The following is a 16,336-nucleotide window of genomic DNA, read 5'->3' as shown; positions in this document are numbered from 1 at the left end:
AACAATACCTACCACCAATGGTGCACGAATCCCATTTTCCAGCCCTTGTTTTTTCATTCGTGGGCCATGGGCATCGCTGGCTGGGCCAGCATTTATTACCCATCCCTAGTTGCCCGAGGGCAGTTGAGAGTCAACCACATTGCTGTGGCTCTGGAGTCACATGTAGGCCAGACCGGGTAAGGACGGCAGATTTCCTTCCCTAAAGGACATTCGTGAACCAGGTGGGTTTTTCCGGCAATGGTTTCATGGTCATCAGTAGATTCTTAATTCCAGATATTTTTTTATTGAATCCAAATTCCACCATCTGCCGTGGCGGGATTCGAATCCAGGTCCCCAGAACATTAGCTGAGTTTCTGGATTAATAGTTCAGTGATAATAACACTAGGCCATCACTGCCCTGGCATATTGTCCCATATCTTTGAATGTTATGATGTTTCCAATGTTTTTCCAAATACTTTTTAAAGGTTGTGAGGTTTCCTGCCTCCACTATCTTCCCAGACAATGCATTCCAGGTTCCCACCACCCTCGGAGTGAAAAAGTTTTTTCTCAAATCCCCTCAATCTCCTGCCCCTCACCCCAAAACTGTGCCCCCTCATGATTGACCCCTCGACCAAGGGGAACAGCTGCTCCCTATTCGCCCTGTCCATACCCTTCATAATAAGACCATAAGATATAGGAGCAGAATTAGGCCACTCGGCCCATCGAGTCTGCTCCGCCATTCAATCATGGCTGATATTTTTCTCATCCCCATTCTCCTGCCTTTTCCCCCTGATTCCCTTATTAATCAAGAACCCATCTATCTCTGTCTTAAAGACACTCAATGACCCGGCCTCCACAGCCTTCTGTGGCAAAGAGTTCCACAGATTCTCTGGCTGAAGAAATTCCTCCTCATCTCTGTATAATAAGAACATAAGAACATAAGAAATAGGAGCAGGAGTAGGCCATCTAGCCCCTCGAGCCTGCCCCGCCATTCAATAAGATCATGGCTGATCTGACGTGGATCAGTACCACTTACCCGCCTGATCCCCATAACCCTTAATTCCCTTACCGATCAGGAATCCATCCATCCGCGCTTTAAACATATTCAGCGAGGTAGCCTCCACCACCTCAGTGGGCAGAGAATTCCAGAGATTCACCACCCTCTGGGAGAAGAAGTTCCTCCTCAACTCTGTCTTAAACCGACCCCCTTTATTTTGAGGCTGTGTCCTCTAGTTTTAACTTCCTGACTAAGTGGAAAGAATCTCTCCGCCTCCACCCTACCCAGCCCCCGCATTATCTTATAAGTCTCCATAAGATCCCCCCTCATCCTTCTAAACTCCAACGAGTACAAACCCAATCTCCTCAGCCTCTCCTCATAATCCAAACCCCTCATCTCCGGTATCAACCTGGTGAACCTTCTCTGCACTCCCTCCAATGCCAATATATCCTTCCTCATATAAGGGGACCAATACTGCACACAGTATTCCAGCTGCGGCCTCACCAATGCCCTGTACAGGTGCATCAAGACATCCCTGCTTTTATATTCTATCCCCCTCGCGATATAGGCCAACATCCCATTTGCCTTCTTATTCACCTCAATCATGTCCCCCCTCAGCCTTCTCTGCTCTCGAGAAAACAATCCAAGCCTATCCAGTCTCTCCTTTTAGCTCAAATGCCCCACCACTGGCAACATCCTGGTGAATCTCCTCTGTAAGAAGTTCCTCTGTAAGAACTTAGTTCCGCACACACGCGGACGGCCTCAACCGGGATATTGGGTTTATGTCACACTATTTGTAACTCCCACAGTTGCGTGGACCTGCAGAGTTTCACTGGCTGTCTTGTCTGGAGACAATACACATCTTTTTAGCCTGTCTTGATGCTCTCTCCACTCCCATTGTTTTGTTTCTTAAAGACTGGATTAGTTGTAAGTATTCGCATTCCAACCATTATTCATGTAAATTGAGTCTGTGTCTTTATAAGTTCTGTTTGTGAACAGAATTCCCACTCACCTGAAGAAGGGGCTTAGAGCCTCGAAAGCTTGTGTGGCTTTTGCTACCAAATAAACCTGTTGGACTTTAACCTGGTGTTGTTAAACTTCTTACTGTGTTTACCCCAGTCCAACGCCGGCATCTCCACATCAGAATCTCCTCTGGACAGTGTTCCAATAGAAGTTGCTAAACCCTGGGCTTCCAATGAAGGGAATGTATTTGATAAGAGTTGACTTTGTTGCAATATCCGTCAGACCTCTGACCCAATGTGGTGAATCTTTCTATTGTACGTTTTATTTCCAGCTGTTCACAATATTAAAACCCTATGAAACTGAAGTCAATTCAATCGTATGGAATGAATACAAGGAAGTATTTGATGCGATCACATTCCCTGACAAAGAGAGGTAAATATCTAACACACACGGCAACGTTAACACCAAACACCAGCTCCCGTTAAACATGAAACCCCATGGTATGTAGTTAGGTGGATTGGCCATGCTAAATTGCCCCTTAGTGTCCAACAATGTGCAGGTTAGGTGGATTGGCCATGCTAAATTGCCCCTTAGTGTCCAACAATGTGCAGGTTAGGTGGATTGGCCATGCTAAATTGCCCCTTAGTGTCCAACGATGTGCAGGTTAGGTGGATTGGCCATGCTAAATTGCCCCTTAGTGTCCAACGATGTGCAGGTTAGGTGGATTGGCCATTCTAAATTGCCCCTTAGTGTCCAAAGATGGTTAGGTTAGGGGGATTGGCCATGCTAAATTGCCCCTTAGTGTTCAACGATGTGCAGGTTAGGTGGATTGGCCATGCTAAATTGCCCCTTAGTGTCCAAAGATGTGCAGGTTAGGTGGATTGGCCATGCTAAATTGCCCCTTAGTGTCCAAAGATGTGCAGGTTAGGGGGATTGGCCATGCTAAATTGCCCCTTAGTGTCCAACGATGTGCAGGTTAGGTGGATTGGCCATGCTAAATTGCCCCTTAGTGTCCAAAGGTGGTCAGGTTAGGTGGATTGGCCATGCTAAATTGCCCCTTACTGTCCCAAGATGGTTAGGTTAGGTGGATTGGCCATGCTAAATTGCCCCTTAGCGTCCAAACATGCTTAGATTAGGTGGATTGGCCATGCTAAATTGCCCCTTAGTGTCCAAAGATGGTTAGGTTAGGTGGATTGGCCATACTAAATTACCCCTTAGCGTCCAAAGATGTTTAGGTTCGGGAGATTGGCTATGCTAAATTGCCCCTTAGTGTCCATCGATAGAAACTCTTACTATCTGTCTTCTAACCGTCATCCTGTCATACCCTAACTTTCCCCTCCTATTAATCTTTTCGTTATTTTTATATTCTGTCTAACCTTCTCACCTGCCACCCATCTTTTAGCTTTTTTGTTTAGATACTATCTTTAACTTCTTTAGTTAACTACAAATGGTGGATCCGACAGACCCCTTGGAATTTTTCTTTCTCATTGGAAGGTGTCTACTCTGTGTATTCTGAAATATCTCCCTAAATGTCTGCCACTGCATCTCTATTGACCTATCCCTGAACCTCATTTGCCTGTTCACTTTAACCTGTTTTGCGTTCATGCCCTCGTAATTGCCCTATTTTAGTTTAAAATACTAGTCTCAGACCCACTCTTCTCTCCCTTATACTGGAATTCTTCCAGCTGCTTACACTTTCTGCAGGTGTGTTTATCCTGGATTGTCCCAGTGTGCAAAAGCTCCCACATTCCGCAGTTGCAACACCACAGCTGTCCTGTCACTGTCATTTATTTAGTTAATTTAATTTATTTCTCAACTAATTTATAATAATTTCTTTCTGTACTATAATGTAATGTGCTTATCAATAGTGAGTACCAACATCCTCAACTAAAAGTTATATGTTTCTTAACTGCACAGGAATGTGTTTTAGGAATTTATTTTTAAATTCTACTGTATTTATTTCAATGTCTTAGTTCTTTGGCACAGTGGTTAGCACTGCTGCCCCACAGCGCCAGGGACCCGGGGTGGCACAGTGGTTAGCACTGCTGCCCCACAGCGCCAGGGACCCGGGGTGGCACAGTGGTTAGCACTGCTGCCTCACAGCGCCAGGGACCCGGGGTGGCACAGTGGTTAGCACTGCTGCCTCACAGCGCCAGGGACCCGGGGTGGCACAGTGGTTAGCACTGCTGCCTCACAGCGCCAGGGACCCGGGGTGGCACAGTGGTTAGCACTGCTGCCTCACAGCGCCAGGGACCTGGGTTTGATGGAGCGTAGGAGGCTTAGGGGTGATCTTATAGAGGTCTATAAAATAATGAGGGGCACAGATCAGCTAGATAGTCAATATCTTTTCCCAAAGGTAGGGGAGTCTAAAACTAGAGGGCATTGGTTTAAGGTGAGAGGGGAGAGATACAAAAGTGTCCAGAGGGGAATTTCTTCACACAGAGGGTGGTGAGTGTCTGGAACAAGCTGCCAGAGGTAGTAGTGGAGGCGGGTACAATTTTGTCTTTTAATAAGCATCCAGACAGTTACATGGGTACGATGGGTATAGAGGGATATGGGCCAAACACAGGCAATTGGGACTGGCTTAGGGTTTAAGAAAGGGGTGGCATGGACAAGTTGGGCCGAAGGGCCTGTTTCCATGCTGTAAACCTCTGTGACTCTTTGACTCTGATTCCCAGCTAGGGTCACTGTCTGTGTGGAGTCTGCACGTTTGCCCCGTGTCTGCGTGGGTTTCCTCCGGGTGCTCCAGTTTCCTCCCACAGTTCAGAAGACGTGCTGGTTAGGGTGCATTGGCCATGCTAAATTCTCCCTCAGTGTACCCGAACAGGCACCGGAGTGTGGCGACTAGGGGGTTTTCACAGTAACTTCATTGCAGTGTTAATGTAAGCCTATTTGTGACACTAATAAATAAACTTAAAAACTTAACTGTGGTCTTAAATAAAGTTCGTTTTGATTAAAGCTCCCTAGTGGGTCATTTGAACCATACCGGTAGCAAAATAGCTTATACTCATCCTCATGCCAAAATCAAAAGGAAAAGTTGGGGCCTCGGCTGACTGCACGATATGGAACTTCATGGAATCTCTAACAGGATGATATTGTACTCAGTCTGACATTAACCCTTTGTGTACTAGACTTTATATAGTACACATGATGTGGAGATGCCAGCGTTGGACTGGGGTGGGCACAGTAAGAAGTCTCACAACATCAGCTTAAATTCCAACAGGTTTATTTGGAATCACGAGCTTTCGGAGCGCTGCTCCTTCATCGGGTGAGTGGAGAGGTAGGTTTCACAAACATGGCATATATAGACAAAGACACAATTGCAAGATAATGGTTGGAACTACGGAGGTGAGGGGACCCTCTCCCTCCCTTCCAACACTGATCCCTGGCCCAGCCTCTGGGGGTCACTGGAGCTGGGAGGTCTCAGCTAGCCTGACTCCCTGGTACAATGAAAGATTAGGAAAGCAGATCAGCAGAAAGGGTCACGCGACAATCACCAGGCAGGAGTGTTCCCTTCCTGTCGGGAAATACTTCAGAGTCAAGGGTATTCAGCCTCCGATCTTCGAGTAAGCATTCTCCAAGGCGGCCTCCAAGACACACGACAGCACAGAATCGCCGAACAGAGACTGATAGCCAAGTTCCGCACGCATGAGGACGGCCTCAACCGGGATCTTGGATTCAAGAAAACTCTACCTGTAACCCCCGTGACTTGCCTGGGTTTGCAAAATCTCACCAACTGTCCCGGCTGGAGACAATACACATCTCTTTAACCTGTGATTATCCCTCTCTCCACTCGCGCTGGCTGTACCTGTAAAGACTCGCATTCCAACCATTATCTTACAATTGTGTCTTTGCCTATATATGCCGTGTTTGTGAACCCAACTCTCCACCCACCTGATGAAGGAGCAGCGCTCCGAAAGCTTGTGATTTCAAATAAACCTGTTGGACTTTAACCTGGTGTTGTGAGGCTTCTTATATAGAACACCATGACCCTCCAGGAAACCCAATCACTACAAGTCCTACACTAGCTTTGGTCCTGCGCTAACAATAGTCTTCTTTGACACAGGGCCGAAGACATTTATGTTAAGCTGAAGAAATCTATCTCGTGGTTCATCAGATATCTGAATTCCTCGGTTTTGTATCAATCCTACCAGAAGGAAGATCCAGAAAACGCCAAAGCCTCACTGGAAAAAGTGGAACAAAGGTACAAAAAAAAATCAACAGAAACCACTGTCCTTTCTGCCAGTCTGCTTTCCCTTTCATTGTACTGAGGCGAGCTGAGACCTCCCAGCTCCAACGATCCCCCAGAGGCTGGGCCAGGGATCAGTGTTGGTAGGGAGGATGAGGGTGAGGGTGACGGTGAGGGTGAGGGTGAGGGTGAGGGTCTTCCCCCCTCTCCCCCACCCCCCCCCACCCCCATGGCTCCTAATTCACATTAATGACCCCGATTCGGGAAAGTTGAAGAAAGTGGTTAAATATGCAGACGGTTAAATCCTGGGGACTGACAGATGAGTTTGATCAAATCGGTAAGCAGGTATATTTTAATATAGATAACTGATTATCATAGAATCCCTACAGTGCAGAAGGAGGCCATTCGGTCCATCGAGTCTGCACCAACAACAATCCCACTAAGACCCTATCCCCGTAACCCCATGTATTTACCCTGCTAGTCCCCCTGATACCACAGGGAAATTTAGCATGGCCAATCCACTTAACCTGCACATCTTTGGACACTAAGGGGCAATTTCGCATGGCCAACCCACCTAGTGTCCAAAGATGTACAGGTTAGGCAGATTGGGAATGCCAAATGGCCCCTTAGTGTCTAAAGATGTGCAGATGAGGTGGATTGGCCATACTAAATTGTCCCTTTGTGTTCAAAGATGTGTACGTTAGGTGGATTGGCCATGCTAAATTCCCCCTTAGTTACCAAAGATGTGTAGGTTATGTGGATTGGCCATGCTAAATTGCCCCATAATCTCGAAAAACATACAGGTTAGGTGGATTGGCCATGCTAAATTGCCCCTTAGTGTCCAAAGATGTGCAGGTTAGGTGGATTGGCCATGCTAAATTGCCCCTTAGTGTCCAAAGATATGCAGGTTAGGGGGATTGGCTAGGCTAGGTTGTCCATTCGTGTCCAAAGATCATGGAATCATAGAATCCCGACAGTGCAGAAGGAGGCCATTCAGCCCATTAGGTCTGCACTGAACACAATCCCACCCAGACCCTATTCCTGTAAACCCTCATATTTACCCTGCTAATCCCCCGACACCAGGATTAATTTAGCATGGCCAATCAACCTAACCCACGCATCTTTTACTGTGGGAGGAAACTGGAGCATCCGAAGGAAACCCACACAGACACGGGGAGAACGTACAAACTCCACACAGGCAGATGTGCAGGTTAGGTGGATTGGCCATGCTAAATTGTCCCTTAGTGTCCAAAGATGCGCAGAGTTACGGCGATGGGGGCCTGGGTAGGATGCTGTTTCATTGAGTTGTTGTAATTTTCTCTTTCTCTCTCTCTAGACTTTTAAACGCACTCGGGGTGTCCAGTGAGACTGTTGTGGAATTCAGTATGAAATATTTTTGTGTCTTGGCCAGTAAACCGGAGTAAATCTGAGTGATGTTTGTAGGCCACCTCCCAGGATCCTTCACAGCCGCCCTACAGACATAACGTCCACGGAGAGACCCTCCGACTCTCCCAGCACAGGGTCTCACTCAGAAGTGGAGCCGATCTTCAAACTCAATAAAATTAGGTGCATTGCTGGAGCTGGGGCAATGAATTTAACAATCTATTCAGCGCCGCTGCTCGTAATCTGTTTGCTCTGAATAAAGACCCAGCTCTCAGTTAAACAGCTCATGTTGGTCAGACTCTGTCTCTTGCAGTGAATGAGTTTCAGTTCAGCAGTGACAAACAGTTTTCTACACAACATTCTTTCTCTTTTCCCACAAGTACAGGCTATTGGGGAGAAAAGCATATCAGTGTCACAACTAGGCTTGCATTCACACTGCAATGAAGTTACTGTGAAAATCCCCGAGTCGCCACACTGCGGCACCTGTTCCGATACACTGAGGGGGAATTCAGCGTGTCCAGTGCACCCTAACCAGCCGGAATTTTACTGGCACGCCCGCCCTGATTCTGGGGGTAGGCGAGGCTCGGAGAACGGCACTCTCCGGTGGCCCCGGGCGGGATCGTACAAACCTCGGGCGGACATGCCAGTAAAATTCCGCCTTTTTTTAAAGTCACTCTCTAGTACAGCTAGTCTGAGGTCCATGTGCCTATTTAAAGTAAAGTTTATTTATCAGTGTCACGAGTAGGCGTACATTAACACTGCAATGAGGCTACTGTGAAAATCCCCTGGTCGCCACACTTTGGCGCCTGTTTGGGTACAATGAGGGAGAATTTAGCACGGTCAATGCACCCTAACCAGCACTTCTTTCAGAGGAAACTGGAGCATCCGGAGGAAACCCACGCAGACACGGGGAGAATGTGCGGACTCCGCACAGACGGTGACCCAAGCTGGGAATCGAACCCAGCTCCCTGGCGCTGTGAGGCAGCAGTGCTAACCACTATCACCGTGCCACCCATTTACACCACACTGTGGTGCTGTTTCCCAGTCCCACACTAACCCCGACTCCACTAAACACTCTAATGTTACAATCAGTGATGTCTCTCTCCCTCGAGATAGACCTTGAAGAAAACATCCTATAAAAACCTAACAATCTCCGTGGTGCTAATTCTCCCCTTCTCTGGCATTGGTTTAACCTTACCGCCACTTCAAGGAGATGTCCAGACATACAGTAACATAGGAACATAAGAAATAGGAGCAGGAGTAGGCCATCTAGCCCCTCGAGCCTGCCCTGCCATTCAATAAGATCATGGCTGATCTGACGTGGATCAGTACCACTTACCCGCCTGATCCCCATAACCCTTAATTCCCTTACCGATCAGGAATCCATCCATCCGCGCTTTAAACATATTCAGCGAGGTAGCCTCCACCACCTCAGTGGGCAGAGAATTCCAGAGATTCACCACCCTCTGGGAGAAGAAGTTCCTCCTCAACTCTGTCTTAAACCGACCCCCCTTTATTTTGAGACTGTGTCCTCTAGTTTTAACTTCCTTACTAAGTGGAAAGAATCTCTCCGCCTCCACCCTATCCAGCCCCCGCATTATCTTATAAGTCTCCATAAGATCCCCCCTCATCCTTCTAAACTCCAACGAGTACAAACCCAATCTCCTCAGCCTCTCCTCATAATCCAAACCCCTCATCTCCGTAACAATGCCGTCATCAGGCAGGATAAGCAGCCAATCGTGTTGAAGGATTCCCACAGACAGCAAAGCATTGACTTACCTGCTTCACAGAAGGTGAGTTAAATGACGGGGACAGACAGGTGGGAATTAAGGTTAAAAACTAAAACATCATACTCCTTCCTCAAAGGTTTTTTTAAAAAGAGATTGGCGGTGACCAGGTCTGTATTCACCAGAGTTTTAGATGAATGAGGGGAATCTCATCAAAATGCACAAACTTCTGACAGGGTGAGACAGGCCTAATGCTGGGGTGCTTCTCCCCCTGGCTGGGGGGGTGGCGGGGGGGGGGGGGATGCAGTCTTCAACATCCGGCCGCAGTCTCGGGATACGGGGTCGGCCATTTTAGACTGAGACAAGGAGAAATGTCTTCATTCGGAGGGTTGCAAACCTGCAGAACTCTTTAGACTGGAGGGTTGTGGATGCTCGGTCGATGTTCAAGACAGGGGTCTTTAGGTTGTTGGACACAAGGGGAAGATGGAGATGGGGTGCGAGAGTAAAGCTGAGGTAAAAGATCAGCCATGATCTTATGGAGGGGCTGGATGGCTACTTCCTGCTGTGTGTGTGTGTGTGTGTGTGTGTGACCTTCCTCCAGCACATAGAAAAATAGCTCCGATTGTTTGAGATCAAGTTGAAAGAGCAGCAGACTGACCATCAGACAAGGTTTATTCTGGATTAGTTACACACAGAATTCCTCACACTGACACTCACCTGTGTAGACACAACAGTGAATGGTCAGAACCCCCCCCCCCCCCCCCCCCCGCAGGGACACACGGGCAACTGGACAGCATTGAAGAGGGAAGCACTCTTCAATAGGGCAATGTTCATACTGGGCAATGTCCCCACCGCCCCCCCCCCCCCCCCAGAGTCATGTGGCCCTGGACCACATGTCCATAATGGGACAAGGTTCCGACATTGAATGAATGCAGTATAAAGCTACATCAAAGACAGGGTGTGTAACTCCCAACTCTAAATACAAAAACCACATCACCATGTGGGCGTCTAATGCTTTTATTCATTTGTGGGTCACGGGCGTCGCTGCCCGGCCAGCATTTATTGCCCATCCCCAGTTGCCTGAGGGCAGTTGAGAGTCAACCGCATTGCTGTGGCTCTGGAGTCACATGTAGGCCAGACCAGGTAAGGACGGCAGATTTCCTTCACTAAAGGACATTAGTGAACCAGACGGGTTTTTCCGACAATCAATTCACTTTCTAATTCTGGATTTTTATTGATTTCAAGTTGCACCGTCTGCCGTGGTGGGATTCGAACCCGGGTCCCCAGAGCATTAGCCTGGGTCTCCGGATTACTAGTCCAGCGACAGTGCCACTAGGCCGCCGCCTCCCATATTAGATTGGATCCAAAAATGAGTTGGCAGCTCTGGTTCTGACTTGAAGCTAGCAAGCGCAGGAAGGTCTGCGGTGGAGGGGTGGGTGGTCCGAGGAGGGGGGGTTTGGGGCTGGTGTTACCCAGCTCTGTTTCTGGGAGTCGGGATGGGGGAAAGAATTCCTCCTCTGGTCTGACTCCGCGACAGTGTAACATTTGGGGCCATTTCCTGGTGAGTGAATAGAATAGACTCCTAACTGTGCAGAAGGAGGCCATTCAGCCCATCGAGTCTGCACCAACTTTCTGAAAGAGTATCTTACCCAGACTTACTTTGGACATTAGTGAACCAGATGGGTTTTTCCGACAATGGTTTCATGGTCATCAGTAGATTCCTAATTCCAGATTTTTTAAAATTGAATTCAAATTCCACCTTCTGCTGTGGCGGGATTCGAACCCGGGTCCCCAGAACATTAGCTGAGTTTCTGGATGAATAGTCTGGCAATAATGCCACAAGGCCATCAGCTCCCCTAGGGGGCTGGGTGAGCAGATACCCAGCAGACAGCCCAGTTCAGGCACAAAGCACACATTTGGCAAAGGGCGTTCATGAGTCTGGGATCATTGTTACAGAAAGATTTGCATTTATATAGCACCTTTCAGGATGTCAGGGTGCCCCAGAGCGCTTTGCAGCCAAAGAAAAAATTTTCAAGTGTTGGCACGGCCATGACGTGGGAATTGCAGCGGTAATTTTTATTTGGCACAGGAAGGTCCCACAGGAGGCAATGAGAACATGCCCAGATTTGTTTTTGTACTGGGGCGGCACGGTGGCACAGTGGTTACTGCTGCTGCCTCACAGCGCCAGGGACCCGGGTTCGATTCTAGCCTTGGGTCACTGTCTGTATGGAGTTTGCACATTCTCCCCGTGTCGGCATGGGTTTCCTCCGGGTGCTCCGGTTTCCTCCCACAGTCCAAAGATGTGCGGGTTAGGTGGATTTGGCCATGCTAAATTGCCCCTTAGTGTCAGGGGAACTAGCTTGGGTAAACGCATGGGGTTACGGAAATAGGCATAATCCTGGGTGGGATGGTGGTCAGTGCAGACTCGATGGGCCAAATGGCCTCCTTCTGCACTGGAGGAATTTTATGATTCTACTGAGGGGAAGATGTTGGTCGAGGGATGACTCTTGAGTCCAGTGCACTGAGGAAAACTCTCCAGTTGTTCCTCGAAGTATCGACAGGGATCCAGCCTGGAAGGGGGCAGGGGGGTGGGGGGGGGGGGGATGTGTGGGGGGGGGGGGGGGGACTCAGTTGATTTAATGACTCATGCAAAAGATGCCACCTCCTCCGACAGTGCAGTAGGTTGTGGAGGGGGTTAGTGCAGAGCCACCTCAGGGGATTAACCCCATCATCGCCAACGCAAAATCCTTGGAAGGTTCCAGATGGCGGCTGAAAGGTTGCTGGTTGGCCGATCGTCGGAACTTGTTGTCCATCAGTTGGAAGGACAACCAGTGTCTGCATCAGGTGAATCTAACGGCCCCTGGCAGCTCACAGCTCCTGCTTGACAAGATGTCAGCCCAGAGGCAGCCTATTAATGACCCCTGTTGGCAGGTCCGTCACTAGGGCAACAGAAGGGAACGTCCTCCAATAGGGAATGAGACCCTTCACAACGGAACATAGCCGACTCGACCCGGATTTGGTGGGGTTGTTCTGGTATTGAGATCGATTGCAAAGGCATTCTCAGGATGAGATACTCCCACTCAGGACAGGTACAGCACAGGGTTAGATACAGAGTAAAGCTCCCTCTACACTGTCCCCCATCAAACACTCCCAGGACAGGCACAGCACGGGGTTAGATACAGAGTAAAGCTCCCTCTACACTGTCCCCTATCAAACACCCCCAGGTCAGGTACAGCATGGGGTTAGATACAGAGTAAAGCTCCCTCTACACTGTCCCCCATCAAACACTCCCAGGACAGGAACAGCACGGGGTTAGATACAGAGTAAAGCTCTCTCCACACTGTCCCCATCAAACACTCCCAGGACAGGAACAGCACAGGGTTAGATACAGAGTAAGTCTCTTCACTGTCGCCACCAAACTCTCCCAGGACAGGTACGGCACGGCGTTAGATACAGAGTAAAGCTCCCTCTACATCATCCCCATCTAACACCCCCAGGACAGGAACAGCACGGGGTTAGATACAGAGTAAAGCTCTACACTGTCGCCACCAAACTCTCCCAGGACAGGTACGGCACGGAGTTAGATACAGAGTAAAGCTCCCTCTACACCATCCCCATCAAACTCCCAGGACAGGTACAACACAGGGCTAGATACAGAGTAAACCTCTACACTGTCGCCACCAAACTCTCCCAGGACAGGTACAGCATGGGTTAGATACAGAGTAAAGCTCCCTCTACACTGTCCCCATCAAATTCTCCCAGGACAGGTACAGCACAGGGTTAGATACAGAGTAAAGCTCTCTACACTGTCCCCATCAAACACTCCCAGGACAAGTACAGCATGGAGTTAAATACAGAGCAAAGCTCCCTCTACACTGTCCCCATCAAACACTCCCAGGACAGATACAGCATGGGGTTATATACAGAGTAAAGCTCCCTCTACATTGTACCCCATCAAACACTCGCAGGACAGGTACAGCATGGGGTTAGATACAGACTAAAGCTCTCTCTACACTGTCCCCCATCAAACACTCCCAGGACAGATACAGCATGGGGTTAGATACAGAGTAAAGCTCCCTCTACATTGTGCCCTATCAAACACTCCCAGGACAGGTACAGCACGGGGTTAGATACAGAGTAAAGCTCCCTCTACACTGTCCCCCATCAAACACTCCCAGGACAGATACAGCATGGGGTTAGATACAGAGTAAAGCTCCATCTACACTGTCCCCATCAAACACTCCCAGGGCAGGTACAGCACGGGGTTAGATACAGAGTAAAGCTCCATCTGCACTGTGTCCATCAAACACTCCCAGGACAGATACAGCATGGGGTTAGATACAGACTAAAGCTCTCTCTACACTGTCCCCATCAAACACTCCCAGGACAGGTACAGCATGGGGTTAGATACAGAGTAAAGCTCCCTCTACATTGTCCCCATCAAACACTCCCAGGACAGGTACAGCATGGGGTTAGATACAGAGTAAAGCTCCATCTACACTGTGTCCATCAAACACTCCCAGGACAGATACAGCATGGGGTTAGATAGAGACTAAAGCTCTCTCTACACTGTCCCCCATCTAACACTCCCAGGACAGATACAGCATGGGGTTAGATACAGAGTAAAGCTCCATCTACATTGTCCCCCGTCAAATACCCCCAGGACAGATACAGCATGGGGTTAGATACAGAGTAAAGCTCCCTCTACACTGTCCCCATCAAACACTCCCAGGACAGGTACAGCACGGGGTTAGATACAGAGTAAAGCTCCCTCTACACTGTCCCCATCAAACACTCCCAGGACAGATACAGCATGGGGTTAGATACAGAGTAAAGCTCCCTCTACACTGTCCCCATCAAACACTCCCAGGACAGGTACAGCACGGGGTTAGATACAGAGTAAAGCTCCCTCTACACTGTCCCCCATCAAACACTCCCAGGACAGGTACAGCACTGCTGAAGCATCATGGATGTAATGTTGGTCCACTATGAGTTCAGGAAGATGAGGGCAGTTAACGTCTCTGACGGTCTTCAGTCTCTCCATGTTGAGGGTCTGGAATGCCGGATGGCAGTTTCCCACAAAAATAATCTGCAAGTAAAGAGGAAATTGTTAAGGAAATGGAACCACCGGGAATCCAATCACCTGAACATACGAAATAAGGGTAGGGTTGTCCATTCGGTCCCTTGAGCCTGCTCAACCAGCCATTCAGATCATCGTGTTGTGAATTCCACATTTCTCTCTATCCTGCTAACCTTTAACCTTTACCCTGTTACCCTTTGATCCCCTTGTCTAACTAGAATCTGTCTCCACCTTAAACGTTTTCAATGACCCCCTGATTTCTGAGGCAGAGAGTTCCAACGTTGCACAACTGTTTGCGAGAAAAGGTTTCTCCTCATCTCTGTCCAATAAGAGCAACCCCCTAATTTCAAACGGTGCCCCCGAGGTCTGGACTCACCCCACAAGAGGAAACATTCCCACATCCACCTTTTCACGACCGTTTATAATTTTATATACGTCAGCCAAGTCACCCCCTCAGAATCACAGAATATTACAGTGCAGAAGAGGCCCTTTGGCCCATTGAGTTTGCACCGACACAGGAAAGGCCCTGACCTGCCCGGCTAATCCCACTTGCCTGCACTTGGCCTTGAAGGTTATGGCATGTGCCAAGTACTCATCCAGGTATTTTTTAAAGGATGTGAGGCATCCCGCCTCTAGCGCCCTCCCTCGCTCTTCCATACTCAGGTTACCCAACCTCTCCTCATAAGACAACCCACTCATTCCAAATATCAATCCAGTAAACCTCCTCTGAGTCACCTCCAACCCATTGACATAACTGACATCATAAGGAGATATCCTTATTGGTATCAATGAGATACGTGAAGCCCCACAGGAACATATGGATTAGGGATAGGAGGAGGCCATTCAGGGCCTCCCCCATTCAATAAATTCATGGCTTATCTGACTGTAACCTCAACCCCACATTCCCACCGACCCCCTGATAACCTTTCACCTAATCCCTTGGTGTTGAGAGGTGGCAGTCCTTCAGTTGAACTGCAGGCAGGCAGTTGAGTTTCTCTTTATAAATGTGATGACCTACCAGTTTTCCTACACCAGGATTGGTCTGAGGTTGTCAACAACAGCACATTCAAATTTGATAGGTTCCCGATAGCTGAGTGTCTTCTTTAAACTGATAAGCAGCTGAATTCAAAATTCGAAAGCCTGCAAAGCTTGTTACCAGGGCCACCCTGATGCTTGATCCTTGTTACAAATGTTGCAATCAGTGTACTCTGTGTGCACCCGCATTTTAAACATCCAAGCACCGACAGCTTTTAAAGGGACCACCCTGGGTTAATCCAGAATCTATCTAGCCCTGCCTTAAAATATCCCAAGACTCTGCTCCCACTGCCTTTTGAGGAAGAGAGTTCCAGAGATGACCCACCCTCTGGGAGAAATCATTTCTTCTCATCTCCGTCTTAAATGGACGACCCCTTATTTTTAAACAGTTCTAGATTCTCCCACAAGGGGAAACATCCTCTCCACATCCACCCTGTCAATAACCCTCTGGATCTTAAAAGTTTTTGATCAAGCCGCCTCTTACTCTTCCGAACTCCAGCATGTACAAGCCTAGCCTCTCCAACCTTTCCACATTAAAAAAACCATCCCATTCCAGACTGGTGTGAAGTTGAGTTTGTGAAGTGTGGTACAGTACAGATTTAGACTGGGATAAGGAGAGAGAGTATTGGATGGTGTTAACTTTAGTTCTTGTTAAATCCCAGCCATTCCTATTGGAGGCTGGGTCTATCTCACTGGGAGCGAGGGATGAGAGAGACTCACCCAATCACTGTGCGGAATGTCACTGACCTATAGACCCAGGACACAGGCCGATGAGGGGAGAGACACACATGCGCACGCACGCACACACTCACACCGTCCCCCCCTTGCACCCCACACCCTCAACACAGACCCCCTGCTCTTGGGGATGAGCCCCCCCCCCCCATCAGAGACAGGGCAGATGAGGGGAGATTTAATCCCTTACCCTCCTGGGGGGGTGAGCAGACCCCAACCCTGTGCCTTACCTGTCCCGTCCTCTCCCCACT

At 48.7% G+C, this 16,336-nt stretch overlaps 1 protein-coding gene across 3 annotated transcripts in view; it reads left to right on the top strand.

Moving 5' to 3' along the window:
* The window catches only part of LOC144503927 (putative methyltransferase DDB_G0268948), a 42,029-nt gene extending 34,233 nt beyond the window's left edge, over positions 1-7,796 (top strand). For all 3 annotated transcript variants that reach the window (XM_078229059.1, XM_078229060.1, XM_078229061.1), the window contains 3 exons: positions 2,271-2,371; positions 6,006-6,143; positions 7,465-7,796. In XM_078229059.1, the coding sequence (XP_078085185.1) occupies positions 2,271-2,371; positions 6,006-6,143; positions 7,465-7,552 (327 nt within the window). In that variant the 3' untranslated portion in view covers positions 7,553-7,796. The remainder of the gene's footprint in view (positions 1-2,270; positions 2,372-6,005; positions 6,144-7,464) is intronic.
* Positions 7,797-16,336: the final 8,540 nt, after the last annotated feature.

The sequence above is a fragment of the Mustelus asterias genome, chromosome 14 (assembly GCF_964213995.1).
Source record: "Mustelus asterias chromosome 14, sMusAst1.hap1.1, whole genome shotgun sequence".
Taxonomy (NCBI): domain Eukaryota; kingdom Metazoa; phylum Chordata; class Chondrichthyes; order Carcharhiniformes; family Triakidae; genus Mustelus; species Mustelus asterias.
The sequence above is the reverse complement of the archived record's forward strand: the minus strand, read 5'-3'. Positions and strand labels throughout refer to the sequence as shown.